Source organism: Papio anubis, chromosome 1, assembly GCF_008728515.1.
Source record: "Papio anubis isolate 15944 chromosome 1, Panubis1.0, whole genome shotgun sequence".
Classification (NCBI taxonomy): Eukaryota; Metazoa; Chordata; class Mammalia; order Primates; family Cercopithecidae; genus Papio; species Papio anubis.
In genome coordinates this window covers 32334829-32350624 of record NC_044976.1, presented here as the reverse complement: position 1 = coordinate 32350624, position 15796 = coordinate 32334829, and the positions used below count along the sequence as shown (strand labels likewise).

The 15796-nt window shown below is 50.2% G+C and overlaps 1 protein-coding gene across 6 annotated transcripts in view; it reads left to right on the top strand.

Moving 5' to 3' along the window:
• The first annotated feature begins 3901 nt into the window (after positions 1-3901).
• Positions 3902-15796, top strand: part of CSMD2 (CUB and Sushi multiple domains 2) — a 649640-nt gene continuing 637745 nt past the window's right edge. For 2 of the 6 annotated variants that reach the window (XM_021939191.2, XM_031666823.1), the window contains exon 1: positions 3902-4287. In XM_021939191.2, the coding sequence (XP_021794883.2) occupies positions 4101-4287 (187 nt within the window). In that variant the 5' untranslated portion in view covers positions 3902-4100. The remainder of the gene's footprint in view (positions 4288-15796) is intronic. The other 4 variants (XM_021939203.2, XM_031666825.1, XM_031666818.1 and 1 more) reach the window with 2 other exon arrangements.

Here is a 15796-nt window from a genome sequence, read left to right as displayed (position 1 = left end):
TTTCCAGGGTCCCCATCTCTGCCTTTGCCTCCATGTTTCCTCACTCAGACCATCATAGTAGTCTTCCAAGTGGTACCCTTTCCCTTCTTACCCTTTCCTCACAGAGAAGCTAGAGTATATGTCAGGCCACATCACTTGGCTTCTCTTTCCCAGAAATGAAAACCTGTCTTTCGTATTCAGAGCTGTCTACTTTTCGCTACAGGAGCCATGCTGTACACAGAAAATAAATGTAAACAGATATCTCTTTACATACATTTTCTGACTGTCAAGCATCTCTCTCCTTCCTCCATCTGAAAAGTCATCTCCTCCTGTTATAGGATGAATTGTGTGCCCCCCACCCAAATTCATGGGTTGAAGTCCTAACCCCTAGTACTTCAGGATGTGACCTTATTTGGAGTTAGAGTCTTTAAAAAGTCAATTAAGTTAAAATGAGGTCATTGGGTTGGGCCTGAATCCAGTATGACTGGTGTCCTTATTAGAAGTTTGGACACAGATATGTACCGTGGGAACACATGTGAGCACACAGGGAGAAGAAGGCAGACATCTACAAGCCAGAGATAGAAGCCTCAGAGGGAACCAACCATGTCGACACCTTGATCTTGGACTTCCAGCCTCCAGAATTGTGAGGCAATACATTTCTGTTGTTTAAGTCACAGGGTCTATGGTACTTTGTTGTGGCTGCAGCCCTAGCAAATTAATACACCTTCTATTTCTCACTGGCTAAGAATAAAATGCAAACTCCTCGCCATCCACTAATAGACCCTATGTGATCTGCCCCACTCCCCATCTCCCATTGCTTACCTTGATCCAGCCCCATCCTCCTCCTCCTGGCCTCCTTCCCTTTTTACAGCCTTGCCTGTGCTCACTATACCAAAAGCTCTTCCCCCAACTTTGCATGGCTGTCTTGCTTAATTCTATTATTACATTAATTAATTAATTAATAGACAGTGTCTGGCTCTGACACCCAGGCTGGAGTGCAGTGGTGCGATCATGGCTCACCGCAGCCTTGAACAGCTGGGCTCAAATGATCCTCTGGCTTCAGCTTCCGGAGCATCTTGCTTAATTTTAGATCCCATCTTCCACCGTTGCCATCTCAGAGAGGCCTTCCGAGACCGTCTCTTTAAAGCATGTCCCTGTATTGTTTCTTCTAGCACCATAAACTTTCCTTTTGTAGCATCCTTAATTAGTAACTTTATGTGTATTTGTGTACATATTTCCTGCATTCATTAAGTCACGGACTGTTCACTAGGTGTATACTCATTGTCTAGCACAGCACCTGGACACATAATGATGCTCAATAAATATTTGTTGAGTAAATGAATCTTCACCTTTTTAAGGTCTTTATCCATGTCTCAGGTTCCAGCCCAAATCCTACTTTCCTTCTTAAATTAGCCTTCTGATCCCCCAAGTTCAAGAAAAGCTCACTGTCTTGACATGCCTCTCGGTAGCATGCCAGTTCTTCAGTCATGGTGATTATCGCTGTCTGATGGTATCAGTTACATCAGTTAGGTGTGGGTTTCCACCTCTGGCCTGCATCCTCCCAAAGCAGGACCACACGCTGTGCATCTCTGCATGGCCCACAGCACAGCCTGGCTCAGGGCCCCAGAGCACCCGAGGTAAATGCACGTGGACCCAAATAGATCAGAGAGCAGGAATGGCGGAGAATGTGAGTAACTGGGCCTTTTACAGGGATAAAATAGGTGCTCCTGCCCTCCATAGCACCCAGGGAGAAGGATGACAAACACTCCTTTTGCCTGGGAAGGTTTTGGGGGTAAATCTCATCTGCCTGTTGTAGCCATAGAGCAAAGTTCTGGAGCTGAGAAGAGGGTAAGAGAAAGCCCATTGGCCTGCAGCCCTAGAATTACAGAGCAGCCCAGACTCTCTTCTGCCCAGCTGTGGGCTTCACAGGAGGCCTGGGCATCTCTGCCAGTTCCTTTCTCTGGAGGAGAACCCCGCCTCCAAGAGAGGGGTAAAGTCGGAGTTTAGAAGCCAGGAGCCCACCCCCAGGCAAGCGCAGCTAACAGCCCCCAAGGCCACCACCACCACTCACTCCCAGCGTAGTCAGTCCCTTCCTCCTCTCCAGGGCTGGTGGGAAGGCTGAGCCCTCTTTTTCGGGGGCTGAGTCTGGACAATGGGAAGGGAGAAGCCCCCTCCCCGCTGCCCCAGGGACATAAAGCAGGCCTTTCACTGAGGAGTTCTGGCTGCTTCGGTTGGTTCTTGGCACCCAGCAAGGCGGTGTCAGGAGGGGCGGGCAAGCAAGCGTGTTGGGGGTGGGGACCGGGCTGGCGATTCTGAGGAGGTTCGCCCGCCCAGGGCCACCGGGCTGGCTCCCCAGCTGTGGGATGAGCTCATGCAGGGAAACCGGAACAACTTGGGGTAGGGGGGAGGGAGGAAGAGTGACATCTAGGAGGCTGCGAAAGCGTGGCTCTGGGGAGGAAGTTTTTCATGGGGAGTAGGGACAAGCCTCCACTCCTCCAGCCCTGCCCCCTCCCGCCAATTCATATCAACTCCACAGCCCCTCTTCACACCCTTCCTTGGATGGAAATTCCTGGCCACGCTGACAGCCGGCGAACTTGGGTCGCCAACCACCCCCAGCCTGGGTCGCCATCCCTATAGTCCCTCTCCACACGCTTCCCCGGAAATTCTCAGGCCCCACCGCCCGCCGGCCACTGCCCCCTTGGCCACACAGATGCCAACGCTCCGTTTTGGCCAAAACGGGCTGCTCCTAAGCCCGGAGCACAGCTTCTCTGGGGTGCGTCGCCAAAGCGGGTGGGGGCGCCCATCGCAGGTGCCTTTCCACTGCACGCGCCAGCAGGAGCCTCCTCTCCGGGTCTTGCCCCTCCCAGTTTCCTCCAGCCTCCCTCCATGAAGCGTCTCTTTCCTCTCGCCGAGAGTTTGGCGTAGACAGCGAAAGAGCCATCGTGACTGGCGGAGAAGCCTGGAGTAGACAGACAGAGACGGCGACCGAGTCGGGTGGGGGATGGGGTGGGGACCGACGCTGAGCCCTTGGGGCCTGGAAGCCGCCGCTACTGGGGAGGGGTGGGGAGCGGATCACGCCCTTGGGAAGAACTCTCTTCCCAAGGGGCCTTGGCTGGGAGGAGGAGGGGGAGAGGAATAAATAGGGTCCGATTATTTAAATTTGGGGATAAATTGTACTAGTAACTCTTGCACCGTCCTTCCACCAATCTCACTCCCCACCCCCAACTCCCGTGCACACAGGGACTGCCTCTGCCATCCTGAGATTTTTGTCTTAGGGTAGGAGTGGGACCGCACTGGGTCAAATGAACAGGTCCCCTCTCTCCCCCCCACACACAACCCCGCTCCACCGCCCTCCAATTCTTAACCCTGCGTCTGTCTACGCACACACGCACCTCTCCTGGGATGGGGTAGAAGGCTATTGTGAATGAGGCTCATAAGCATCGCCCCCGGCCCCGGATTGCAAGTTCAAAGCCACCAGCCAAGAGCAGCTCTTAAGAACCAAGACTTGGGGAACCGCGTCCTTCTTTGGTTACCTTTTCCCAGACAGGATTCCAATTTCCAAACGTGGAAGAGGCGTGTGTGTATGTGCCTGTGTGTGTGAGTGCGTGTGTCTATGTCACTGTGTGTGTGTGTGTGTGGAGTGTGGGATGTATTAATGGGTGATCTTATAAATGAAAACGGGAGGATTGAACTTAAAAGAAACTGGTCAATTGCAAAACAAACAGGGATAAACAACCCTTTAGATGTAATTTGTGGTTTATCTGGAGGTGGAGGTGGCGCTGAAGAGGAACCCCCGCCCCCCAATATTTTTTCCTTAGCTGCGCCTCCACCCCCAGCATTTGGAGCGGCTGAGAAGCGGCTCCGGAGTGATTAATCCGGGGATAATTCACCCCCCCGCCCCCCGGCGCGAACCCCGCGAAGCGGGATTGGAGCGAGTCATTTCCGAGAGCGCAGCGCGCCTCTCCCCGGCCGGGCGGACACTTGGTTCATTCCAGCCGCAGAAGCTCAGGGCTCCCGCGTACCGGGATTTTTTCCGAGCAGAAAAAAGCTCCAGAGCTCTCCTGACCTCCTTTCTCCTCGGCAGCGAGCGGAGCCTCTCCCTCGGCGCTGCCGGCCGCGCCATGCCGCGCTCGCGGGGACTGGAGCTGGGGCGCTGCGGCTGCCCCGCGGGGAGGGCTCGCGGCGAAGCCGGGATTTCGGCGCTCGTGCCGGGCGCCAGGAGCCGCTGGGGCCGCCCGCCGCCGCCAACGCCGCCGCCTCTGCTGCTGCTGCTGGGCTGGGGGCTGCTCAGCGTCTCGGCCGCCGCGGGTGAGTCCAGCCGCGCCGAGGAGCCAGCGGCCGCCGCGCGCCCCACCCGAGCCCCGAGCCCACCCATCCTGACCCGGTCCCAGTCCCTCCCCCGGCCTCTATCCCTGCCAGAATCTCCCACCCTCCCAATTGCCTACTCTCATTCTCATCTCCTGCTTCAGTCTCCCACCCCACCCTCAGCCACGTCCTCACCTCCACCCTCACCCTCATTGCTGCCCCAGCCCCAGCCGCAACTTGGCCGGATGCGGCCGGCGTGGGGGCCTGGGAGACAGACATCCCCGCCTGGGGTTGCGGGGCACCTGGTCTGTGGCTTCAGTTTCTCCAGCCTCCCAGCCCCCAAGGTGCTAGGCTTTTTTCCGATAAACTTTCCCGGAGCCCTACTCCCCCGGCTCCCGATTCTGCCAGGCACGCTGGTCCAGGGGGCTGCAGAGGAACCGTGCACCCCCTCCCCATTTCCGCGTCTGCAAGGTCTGCCCTTCCCTGCCCCCGCCCATTTTCTCCAATTGAAACCGGTGCCCCCTCTAGAGCCGCCTGGAGACTGCGGCCGCCACCCCCCTCCCCAAATGCTACCCCTCCCTCGGCGCTCGGAGCTAGGAGGGGGTTCAGGTGGGCGCGTGCCCACGGTGGGGGTCCGGCGCATTCCTTGCAGGAGGGCTCAGGTGGGGGCTGGAGGGTGTTGAGGGACTGGAAGGAGGGGGTGGGGGTTGTAGCCGGGGGCGGGGGAGGGAGTGTCGCCGCCAGGCTTCGCGCTGCCACATTCCCCTCGGTTCTCACTCCGCGCCAAAGTGCCCTTTCCCGCGCCCTGCTGCAGCCGAGCGCCTGGGCTGCGGCAGCGGCAGCGGCGGCGCGGGCGGCGGGACCAGCTCCAGACAACCGAGTCCGGGAGGGGGCAGACCTAGCGGGTGCGGAGAGTCCCGGAACTTCGCGGGTGTCTGGCTGCAGCTTGCAGCGCGCGGGGGAGGTACGCGAACCTTCTAGGGAACCGGGTCCCCTGTGGAGGCTACTGGCCGTGACTGGTCCTCTCCCACTTTACCCACAGTACCCCTCCGAAGCTCAGTTCTAGGCACAACCTAGAAAGTTCCGCGTGCCCGGGTGGAGACGGGTCAAAACCGGGAAGCCTGGAACCGCATTTTCATTTAGCCCTGGAGGCTGATACCCACTGGGGGAGAAACCGAAACACCTGCTGCCGAGGCCTGCACCTAGGGCACCTTCGACCTGCAGCCGTGTTTTCTTTTGTTTTTGTTTTTGTTTTGTTTTGTTTTGTTTTGAAACCACCGATTGAACCTCTGAAGGTTTGGCCTGGACCACCCCAGTTCCCCTTCTCGGGGAAGTGCGCCTCTCCTCTGGCAGGTCAGTGAGTGGCGAGCTCTCTGGCCCACTCTGGCCTCCAGCATCTTGTGAGTCTGTCCTCACAGACCGTGTCGCCCACCGATTAACCGCGGCGTGTTGGGGTTCTTGGTCAGGGAGGGCGCCCCGAGCCAGCTCTGGCTCTCTCATTCCTAGCTGACGGGACTTTCTCAGGTTCTGCTAAGAGTCATAGCCACCGACACCCAGAGAGGGGCGCCCGCGGTGCGCGCGCCTGGGAGCTCTGGCCTCTCGCACACCCACACCCACTGGGAGGCTGTCCATACCGACGCTGCTGGTCACCCAGACTTGCCACATGGGCGGTGGGGGGATTGCTGCTACCTCCCGCCAGGCCTCCCGGACGTTTGTCGAGGCGAGGCCGGTGTCTGGCTTAGCTGATTGGAGAATGTCTCGGCATCGGACTGAATCGTTTTTCTGGCTAGATTTGTCCCTGCCCCTTGGGCATATCCTGCCCCTAGGGGAGAGAAAAAGGCCGACTCACCGGTGCTTGCACTGCTCAGCGGTGCTGGAATCCTGCCCTATAGAGATCCATTTGCTCGCAGCTCCTTGGTCAGTAGAGAAGTTGAGGGGAGGGGACCTTGTGTTCATGGCTTGGGGTAGTTCCTCTCTGGCAGACCCTGCTCTGGCTGGCAAGCTTCCAGCACATTTCTTTTCTTCTCTTTCTTTTTTTATTTTTATTTTTTAAGACGGAGTTTTGCTCTTGTCGCACAGGCTGGAGTGCAATGGCGCGATCTCAGCTCACTGCAACCTCTGCCTCCTGGGTTCAAGCGATTCTCCTGCCTCAGTCTCCCGAGTAGGTGGGATTACAGGTGACCATCACCACGCCCGGTTAACTTTCGTATTTTTAGGAGAGACGGAGTTTCACCATGTTGGCCAGGCTGGTCTCGAGCTCCTGACCTCAGGTGATCCGCCTGCCTCAGCCTCCCAAAGTGCTGGGATTACAGATGTGAGCCACCGCGCCCAGCCCAGTACATTTCTTTTTAAGCTTTTCCCGCATTTAGATGGGCTGTTTGGCCTTGCAGGCAGCAGAGATTTGGAAATGAACTTGGTGACAGGAGATCGGCAGGATTTGGTACATTAGAAGGGGAAACACATTCATTTTGTGTTCAGTTCACACTGTTGAATTTAAAAGATGCTCAGGACTGAACCGTCTCCCTTCCTCGGCTCAGTGATCACTGGATAAATATCACTGTATAAATAAAATGATTTGAAAAGGGGAGTCTTCTTACCCACTATTTATACAGATCACCGTATAAATTAAACGATTTGAAAAAGGGGAGTCTCCTTACCCACCCATACCTTCTCCCCTCAACCCCTTTAGTCCCTGTCCTGCCTTGTACTCCCCCACCCCCAGCCTCCCTGGAGACTTCCCACCAGTTACCTGCTCTCCCCATCAATCGCCCTTCTTCTTTTTTTTTTTTTTCTTTTCTTTTTTTTTTTTTGAGAGGGAGTTTCACTCTTGTCGCCCAGGCTGGAGTGCAATGATGCAATCTTGGCTCACCGTAACCTCTGCCTGCCGGGTTCAAGTGATTCTCCTGCCTCAGCCTCTGGAGTAGCTGTGATTACAGGTGCAAGCTACCACACCCAGCTAATTTTGTATTTTTAGTAGAGATGGGGGTTTCTTCATGTTGGTCAGGCTGGTCTTGAACTCTTCACCTCATGATCTGCCCACCAAAATGCTGGGATTACAGGTGTGAGCCACCGCACCTGGCCACCCTCCCTTCTTAAAGCACATTTCCCTTTGACCTGTAAACAGGCTCATCTTTAACATAAAACAAACCAAGAAGACTTCTTGGCCCTATTGACCTGTCTAAGCCACTGTCCCATCTCTCTTTGTCTTTTACAGTCACTTCTCTTCAAAGGGGTCTTCATGTCACTTTTCTCTACTACCAGTCACTCCTTACTTCAGCCTCTGTCTCCAGGATGACACTGGAACACTAGAAGAGAGCACCAGTGACCACCTCAATTGCCAAATACATTGTACTTTGTCTTTATTTTCCTTTATCTCTCTGTGGCTGTGGCCACTTTGGATGAATTTCTCTTCCTTGGGCTTCTGGGACACTGTGTCTTACTGATTTTTTCTCCTGTCTCTTGTGTGTTCCTTCTCAGTCTCTAACACTCACTTATTCCCCTCCCTGAAGTATGGTGTCCTGCAGCATCTAATTCTTTGTACTTTTTCCCATTCCTTTTCACCACTGCCTGGGTGAGCTCATCCTTGCCCAGCCCTTCCACTACCACACTCTGAAGCTTCCAGACAGATCTCTTCTGCCAAGACGTCTCTCCTGTTATTCATCTATTGACTTCCTGGTCCACGGGAACTCTGGGTCTAGGTAACCCATATATCCAGCTGATTCTTGTACCTCTTCACTTAGATGTTTCTCTTCCAAAGCAATCTTATTAGCTTCTTTCTTAAGCCTCCAGTATTTCCTGTGTGAGCTGGTGGTTCCTGTACCCTCCCAGTTATGGAGCCCGGAAACCTTAGGATTATCCTCAACTCCTTCGTTATCGTGTGGCCATGAAATTCTGTCAGTTTCATATCCTCAATCATTCTCAAACCTAGCTACTTTCCTTGAGAAGCTCTGAACATTGAAAAAGCTATCTTGCCTTCCACTCCCTTACTAAGTAATTTTAAAAAAGCAATATTAAACTATAAGTAGACGGAATTCTGACAAAGTTCTGATTTTTCCCATGCCAACCACGTCATGGCTTAAAAAAAAAATCAAATGCCAAATTAAAAAAATTTCCCCTGCTTTGTATGTTGCTGAGTGCTTGCTTTTAGTCAGCCTCTTGTAGACTAGAGCACTGACTGTACTCAATATTCTATTATAGTGCAAACTGAGTTGTATTAAAAAGCATTTATTCATCTGCTTTATATTAAACTGTGAGCTTACTGAAGGCAGGGACGGTGCTTTATTTCTCTTGGTATCCCCCTATCCAGCTCAGGTTCTGGCATAGAATTGGTACTTGATGTATGGCTGTTCAGTCAGATGATTTGTACAGTTTTCTTTACCTTGGACAGTTTTCCAGGGACTGATAAGACTAAATCAGGGGTCAAGGAAGCCAGCTGGTTTGCAGAGGTAATAAGATGACATAGACACCTGGTCCCCTGTTCCTTTTCCCCACAACTAAGTATCACCGTTTGGTGACAGCTCCCTAGATCCTAGAACCAATGCAACAATAAGCCCTTGGCATACCACTCTCCTCCAACCCTGAGCCAAGGAAAAGCATTTCACTACTCAGTCACCAGTGTGTGTATGAATTTGAATTTCCATTTGCAATCAAGCTGAGGGTTTATGGTTTTTAAAAAATGAGCTGACTGCAGCAGAGAGTGCCCACCGTGTCTAGGGCTGGTGAGTGTGTGGCTTTGTTGAAGGTGAGATTAGAATCATGCACCAGGGACTGGAGGACCAAATTGCAGGGTCTTGGACACTGCCTGGTTTGGGTTTCTCCGGCAGAGCCTAGCAGGCAGCTTCAGCAGCACCTCCTTCACCCTCATTCATGTCCCTGACTTGCCTGTTTCACCCTTATCATCACGCTAGCAGGATTAAGGGAATCTGATTGCTCCGCAGAGCCTTGTTGGAGACCCAGCTGATCTTCAGGCCTCTCTAGGGCTCAGGCTCCCTGCTGTAAAAAGGACAAGTAATTCCTGAGTTTTTGGAAGGATTAGAAACCAGAGATGCAACCAGTCCAGTGCCATACCTCATCGAATGTGCCTATGAAATAGAAACTGTGGCCGAAGGAATCAGCCAGTAAGTCTGTGTGCCCTCACCATGTCCTGCCCCACCTACCATGCTCAGAATGCTGTTCTGGGCACCCAGGGGAGTTACACTAACAGCTCATGTTCACTGAGTACTCACTGGCACTGTCTTAAGCACTTGTGTGTATTAACTCAATCCTCTCAGCAACCCAGTGAAGCCTGCAGTATTATTATTCCCATTTCATAGATGAAGAAACAGGTTCAGAGAGGACACATAACTTATCTACACACTAAGTAAATAGCCAAGCCACAGTTTGGATGCAGGCCTGGCTGATGCCAAATCTTTTACTCATAACCCTATTGCTATTCAACTTCTTGGGGACTCAGCTGGTACCACATCCCTGGAAGCTTCTGCCCAGGCTGCCTTCTTTGGCCTTGCTCTTCCCACTGTGCTATCCTCGTCAGTTATGCTGTGCTGCTTTTGAGGCCTGAATCCTACACTTTTAATCCTCAAGCAGCTGTTGTCCATTCCTTTCCACCACAAGCTCCTGGAGGGGAGGCTGTAAAGTCATTCTTGGTTTCTATCCCCAAACACCCATCTAGGTGGAACTCTACTGTGGGTTCTTACAACTCCTCAAGTTTCCTCTGTTGTCAGACTCATCAGGACATATTGAAATTTCTTGCTTAATGAGGTGGTATCTGTCTCATTTCCCTAAAGGACTGTGAACTCAGGCAGGGCAGTGTAGCCCAGCTCAGAGCACATAGTGGACACTCATTGAGTGTGCTGATGAGGCAGTCAGAGATGATGAGACAATCAGAGGCAAGTTGTTTGGAACCCAGGGCTTCCTTTCCCTCAGACCACTCTCTTGGGCATTCCCAGGGCAACTGGGAGCTGGGAAGACTGGAAATGGGTTAAGGGGCATCTTGAAGTGGGAGGCAGCCCCAGGCCCATCTGCACAATAATAATAGCTCTCCTTTACCGAGTGCTGGTTAAATGCTTTATAGACATTACCATTTAATTATCACTGTAATCTTATATTTGAAGATACTGAGGCTCAGAAAGTGGGCCAAGGCTGTAGAGCAGGTAGGTAAAGAAAGCAGGATTAAACCTCAAGTTTACCTGACTCTAGGGCCCATCTTTATGGAAAGCACTTGTTACAGTGCTGGGCCCATTGTTAGCATTCAATGTATGTTACATACTATTACTATTACTATTACTGCAACTACAGTCTACTTGCTTTCTGCACCAGCTTCCTAGAAATATAAGAGAAACAATTCACACACTGCCACTCTCAGGCACCACTATATGCAGTGGGGAGGGTCTTTTCTTTTTGCTCCTCTGGCTGAAAGCACACACCTTAGAACCTGGTCCCCTCACCTAACCCATCAACCCAGCTCTATGCTCTTCATCCAGGAGGGTAGGGAGGGAGAACCCTGTACCTCGAGAATGCACTGCATTGCCCTCCCTGGGTTTCTCTCATTGGGTAGCACATGGCCTCTCACCCTTCCTCTCCGTCTGCTGCAGTGTCGTGAGAGCTTCCCCAACAACAGGGGAACATCGGGGTGAACCTGAAAATGGAGGATTATTTCAGAGTATTTATCCTTACAAAGACTCTGTCTCAGGGTTCACTCACTTTGAGAAGGACTTGGTTTTCCCTTGGACCCACAGAAAGCAAAGAGTGGGCTATGCAACATGAGAGTTTCTCAACTTGAAAATGATGGCGTGGCTCTCAGAGCTCTTTCCTTACTCTTGTAAGTTAAGAGAAACAAAGGAAACTCATATTTATGTTTTCCCTGGACTCTAGAGAACTCAACCTCCTGGACTGTCTTTTCATACTCCTCTTCTAAAAATGAGATTCTCTATCTTCTTTTCTTTTCTCCCACCGAAACACACACTTAGTTCTTAGAGCTTTGGGAGAAGGTGAGACCCCTTTGGCCTTCTCAGGTAGCTTAATGTCACATGAAAGATAGTCATGACCCACTATACACCCACAAATGTGAACTTTAGCCAAACAGCGGATGAGAGGGGAGGAGATGGAGTGGAACATGATGAGGTGGGATTGGAGACATAGCATAATTTGAGGTAGACTGAGCTCAGGTAGGAAGACGTAAACTGGGTAAGATCAAAGGTAGGTTGGGCTGTATTGGCACAGGATAGATAGAGTGAGATAGGTGATGGAATGGAATGGGATAGGATTGAGCGAGATGTGATGTTGCGGATGGGATTGAGAGGGTGGGGTGTGCAGTATTCAGGGAGGGGATTCACTGGGATGCAGGGTGAGGTGGGGAGGGAATGTGTTAGAAGACACTGGGGTGGGATGGGATAAGATGGGGTGGGTGGAGTTGGGATGGAGTGGAATGGAACAATTGAGATATGATGGAGTGGAAGTGAGATGTATTGTGGTAGAATGGAATGAGATAGAGGTGAGTCAGATTTATTGGGATGGTTTGGGTTGGTTGAGTTGGAACAAGAGACTGGGAGATAAGATGGAGTTATTATATAACCAATTGAATGGGCACCAATTGAGTGGGCATGAGGAAATGGGAAGTGAGAAAGGGCACTGGAAATAGCTGGGCCCGCCTCACAGTGTTGTAGCATCTTCATCTTCCTGAGCAGGACTTCTTGAACGTTGGTCAGTTTCTTTCTCACCTGAATTGTGAAATTTCCAGCAGACATAAAGTCTCCATTAGCCTTTGGTCCCATATAGCATGAATCCTAAAATGCTGGAGGCTCCCTTTTCCTGCCATAAGGGATCATTCTTCAGAGAGACGCTGGGAGTGCCATGTGGCCACCACCAGGAATCCATCAGAAAAATATGCTTGGCACAAACCAGGAGCACCAGGGCATCTCCTATCAAGTCCACCATCAGAGAAAGACATTGTGCCTACCCTAGAGCTAGTACAGTGGCTCCACTCACAGAAAGGAAAGCCGAGGATGGAGTAGGGGTTTACCTCCACGGCCCCCTCTGCTGGGGGAGTCTCTTTCCTAGAGACTCTTTTACTTTCCACCTTTTCGTGTCTGTATTGGAAAATTTTAAACTGAATTTGTCTTTCAAGGGATGTCAGTCCCACCCTTGAAAAATCATTATTATAAGGAACTTTTATGATGCTAAAAATAATGTATGTATAGTTAAATTGCTGAGAGCACCAAATTACTCTGAGAAATTTACTTGAGAATCTCCTGTGCCATCTAACACAGAAAATAAGGGCTTATATTGCAACACAAATAGCCTTCCTACCTGCCAATGTCTAATTTATACCAATTAAGTACAATTATAATCCAGAAACCTCAAAAAATTATGTGTCCATCTTCAAGGTTTTCAAATAGAAAGCAGAATAAGTTCCATTAATAAGTAGCTCCATCTGTTTATTGATTGAAAGTAAGCGAGTGTGACGGATGTAACTGTAAAGGGAAAAAGCAGAGACTTTGAAATTTGAGATACAAGTATATTATGAGAGAATGTGCAGACATTTTGTGCAGAATGATTGATGGCCCTTTCTGAGATGAGTAAGTGTGGTAGAGTCGACTCAGGCCTCGGGAGATTTGTCTTCAGGTTGCTGCCTGACCCCACCCCTTTCCCTACCCCAGCCTCAATCTCTCTACCTACTGACCTTCATTGCTTCCTGCATTGCCGTTTCAGGAATGGAGGGAGTTCAGTGATTGGCTGGGACTTGGTGATGTGTGTGGACTTGGCAGTAAGAAGGAGATGACAGTTTAATAGTTTATTTTCAGTTCATGCTAAAATGTTCCTAGCATAAAAACAGACATCTCAATGTTGGCATCCCCTCCTGCCAGGGACCTATGTGGCCCTATCCTCCTGGCCTTATCATATGTGCATTCCTAGAAGGGCTGACCCATAGCAGATCCTCAGCTGGGAGAAAGGCCTTGTTCAGCCTGGGAGTCAGGAATTCAGCCTTCCAGACTTGGCTATGCCCCTAACCATCTATGTGACCAGAAGCCAATCATTTCATCTTCCTAGGCCTCTATTTTCCCACCTATAAAATGGGGATAATAATACACAGTGTGTCTATGCAATGATGGATTTGGAAGTTCTTTAATCAACAAAATAAAAAGAAGTCAGAGATATTAGAATAAGACCAAAAAAGTATCTAGTTTAAGCCCATCCAGTGGGAGATCCTGCCCAGGGCTCGGGCTTCTTGGCTTTCGAGAGATGGGGAACTCACGACCTCTGCAGACAGCTTGCCAGGCTATTTTTCAGGTCTCAGGGGTGATAGGTGAAGGAGGGTGGGCTTGCTGAGCTTCTTGGCCTCGATCCATTCTTGCCCTCCAGTGGCCTATGGGACTGCTCCTGAGAACTCAAAAGGGAAGAAACAAGCCATCTCCATCCAGAGCCCATCAGACATCCTGGTTGCAGCCTTTTCCCCAACCACCACCCACCCCTGGGCAGCAGCACTGTGAGTTCAGTCTCGGAGAGTTGACTGCTTGGGCTTCGCTCTCACTGACACATTCATCCAGGGTATGAGATCTGAATGAGGCCTTTAACTATAGCAAGAGGAAAATTCCCTGTATTCGAGAACCACTGGGACGCACATCTCCTACGATACTTTGTTCTAAGGAACATGGAAAGAAGACAATGTTACAGGGGCAGTTTTCCTGAGTTATGTGGAAGGCACAGTTGACGTTTTCTGTTTTCTGCACCCCCACCAAGTCTCAGGTGCATAACATTTGAATTAATCCTACCCTCAGTCCACAAGCACTTTATGATCACCTATCTGCGCGAAGCTCCTCTCTTATTCGCAAAGTTTGCCTCCCTTCATCCCCAATCCTAAAGCTATCCCAATCCCAGTAAGTACTCATTCTGATGTGTTTGATGTATGTCTTCAAATATGCATGGATCCAGGCAGGGCGCAGTGGCTCACACCTGTAATCCCAGCACTTTGGGAGGCTGAGGCAGGCGGATCACGAGGTCAGGAGTTTGAGACCAGCCTGATCAAAATGGTGAAACCCCATCTGTACTAAAAATACAAAAATTAGCCAGGCGTGGTGGTGTGCACCTGTAATCCCAGCTACTTAGGAGGCTGAGGCAGGAGAATCACTTGAACCCAGGAGTGGAGGTTGCAGTGAGCCAAGATCGCACCACTGCACTCCAGCCTGGGCGACAGAACAAAACTTCGTCTCTAAAATAAAATAAAATAACATAAAAAAAGCATGGATCCTTATAAAATATATAGGGTTGTTTGTATGTATATGTATTTTTTATTTCTATAAGTGATATTGAAGTATAAATTTCATCTGCTTTCTTTATTTACTCAATAACATATTTTGCATATCTCGCCATACTCATTGAGTGTACCTAGTCAGTGGTTTCTAACTGCTGCATTGCATTACGAGTTATACATCCATCACATTTTACGTATCTGTTCCCCTGAGGCTAGCCCTCTAGCTTATCAGCAACTCCCCCGTACTCCACCACTCAAAGTTCTGAAGAACATCCTTGTACATTCCCTCTTGGGACCCTGTGTGAGAATAGTTCTGGACTATATGAAGGAGGATTTGGTACCTGGGTTAATGTGTTAATTTTTCATGTTCTGCCATGGTGTTTTCCAGAGCACCATGGAAATGGTGTGCCAAGTCACATTTCCACTAAGAGTGCCCAAGAGTTTCTGTCTTCCCACGTCCTCATGAGTACCTAATATTAGCCACCTGTCCAATGTTGCCATTTTTAGGAATGTAAAGTGCCATCTCATTGTATTAATTTACACTTTGGATACTAGTAAGTCTGAACCTCTCTTACAGGCTTGTTAGCTGTTTGAACTTCTCTTTTTCTGAATTATCTATTTATATTCTTTGCTCATTTAAAAATTGGATTTCTTATCTTAGAAATCTTTTGGTTGATTTGTAGAAGTTTTGTTTATAGTCTAGGTGTTGCCCTTTGTTAATTTTAGAAGTTACAACTAGCTCCTTCTAGTCTTTTATCCATCTATTTGGCATATGCCAGCTTTCTTTGGACACAAATGCTTCGTTTTGATATAGTCAGATCCATCAGTGTTTTGGGGGAGGTAGAGATTGAGATATGAGGGCACTGATGAGCTAGAGGGCAGGGTGGGGTCCCATGGGACCTGCTGTCTGTGTGGAGGACTCTGAGGAGTCCTCGAATCTTCCTGTCCATCCTGGGCCCCCACATTCTACAGGAGGTTTCTCTTCTGGCTCAAGGCCCTGTGTTTCCTGAAGACCCCAGTTAAAGTACAATTTAATGGATGGATGCTATACCTAGATTGGGTAGGAGGATTACTCAGTCCTTCAACAGGCATTTATTGAGTGCCTCTGTGTGCCTGAGCTCTCAGCTGCCTTGGGGACATGGGCAAGTTTCAGCGCTGAGTGTGCATAAGAGAGGCAGCAACACACAGGCTCAGAGCAGCATTACTAACAACAGCCAAATGGCAGAAGCAACCCATGTGTCCATGTGCAGATGAGCGGATAAACAA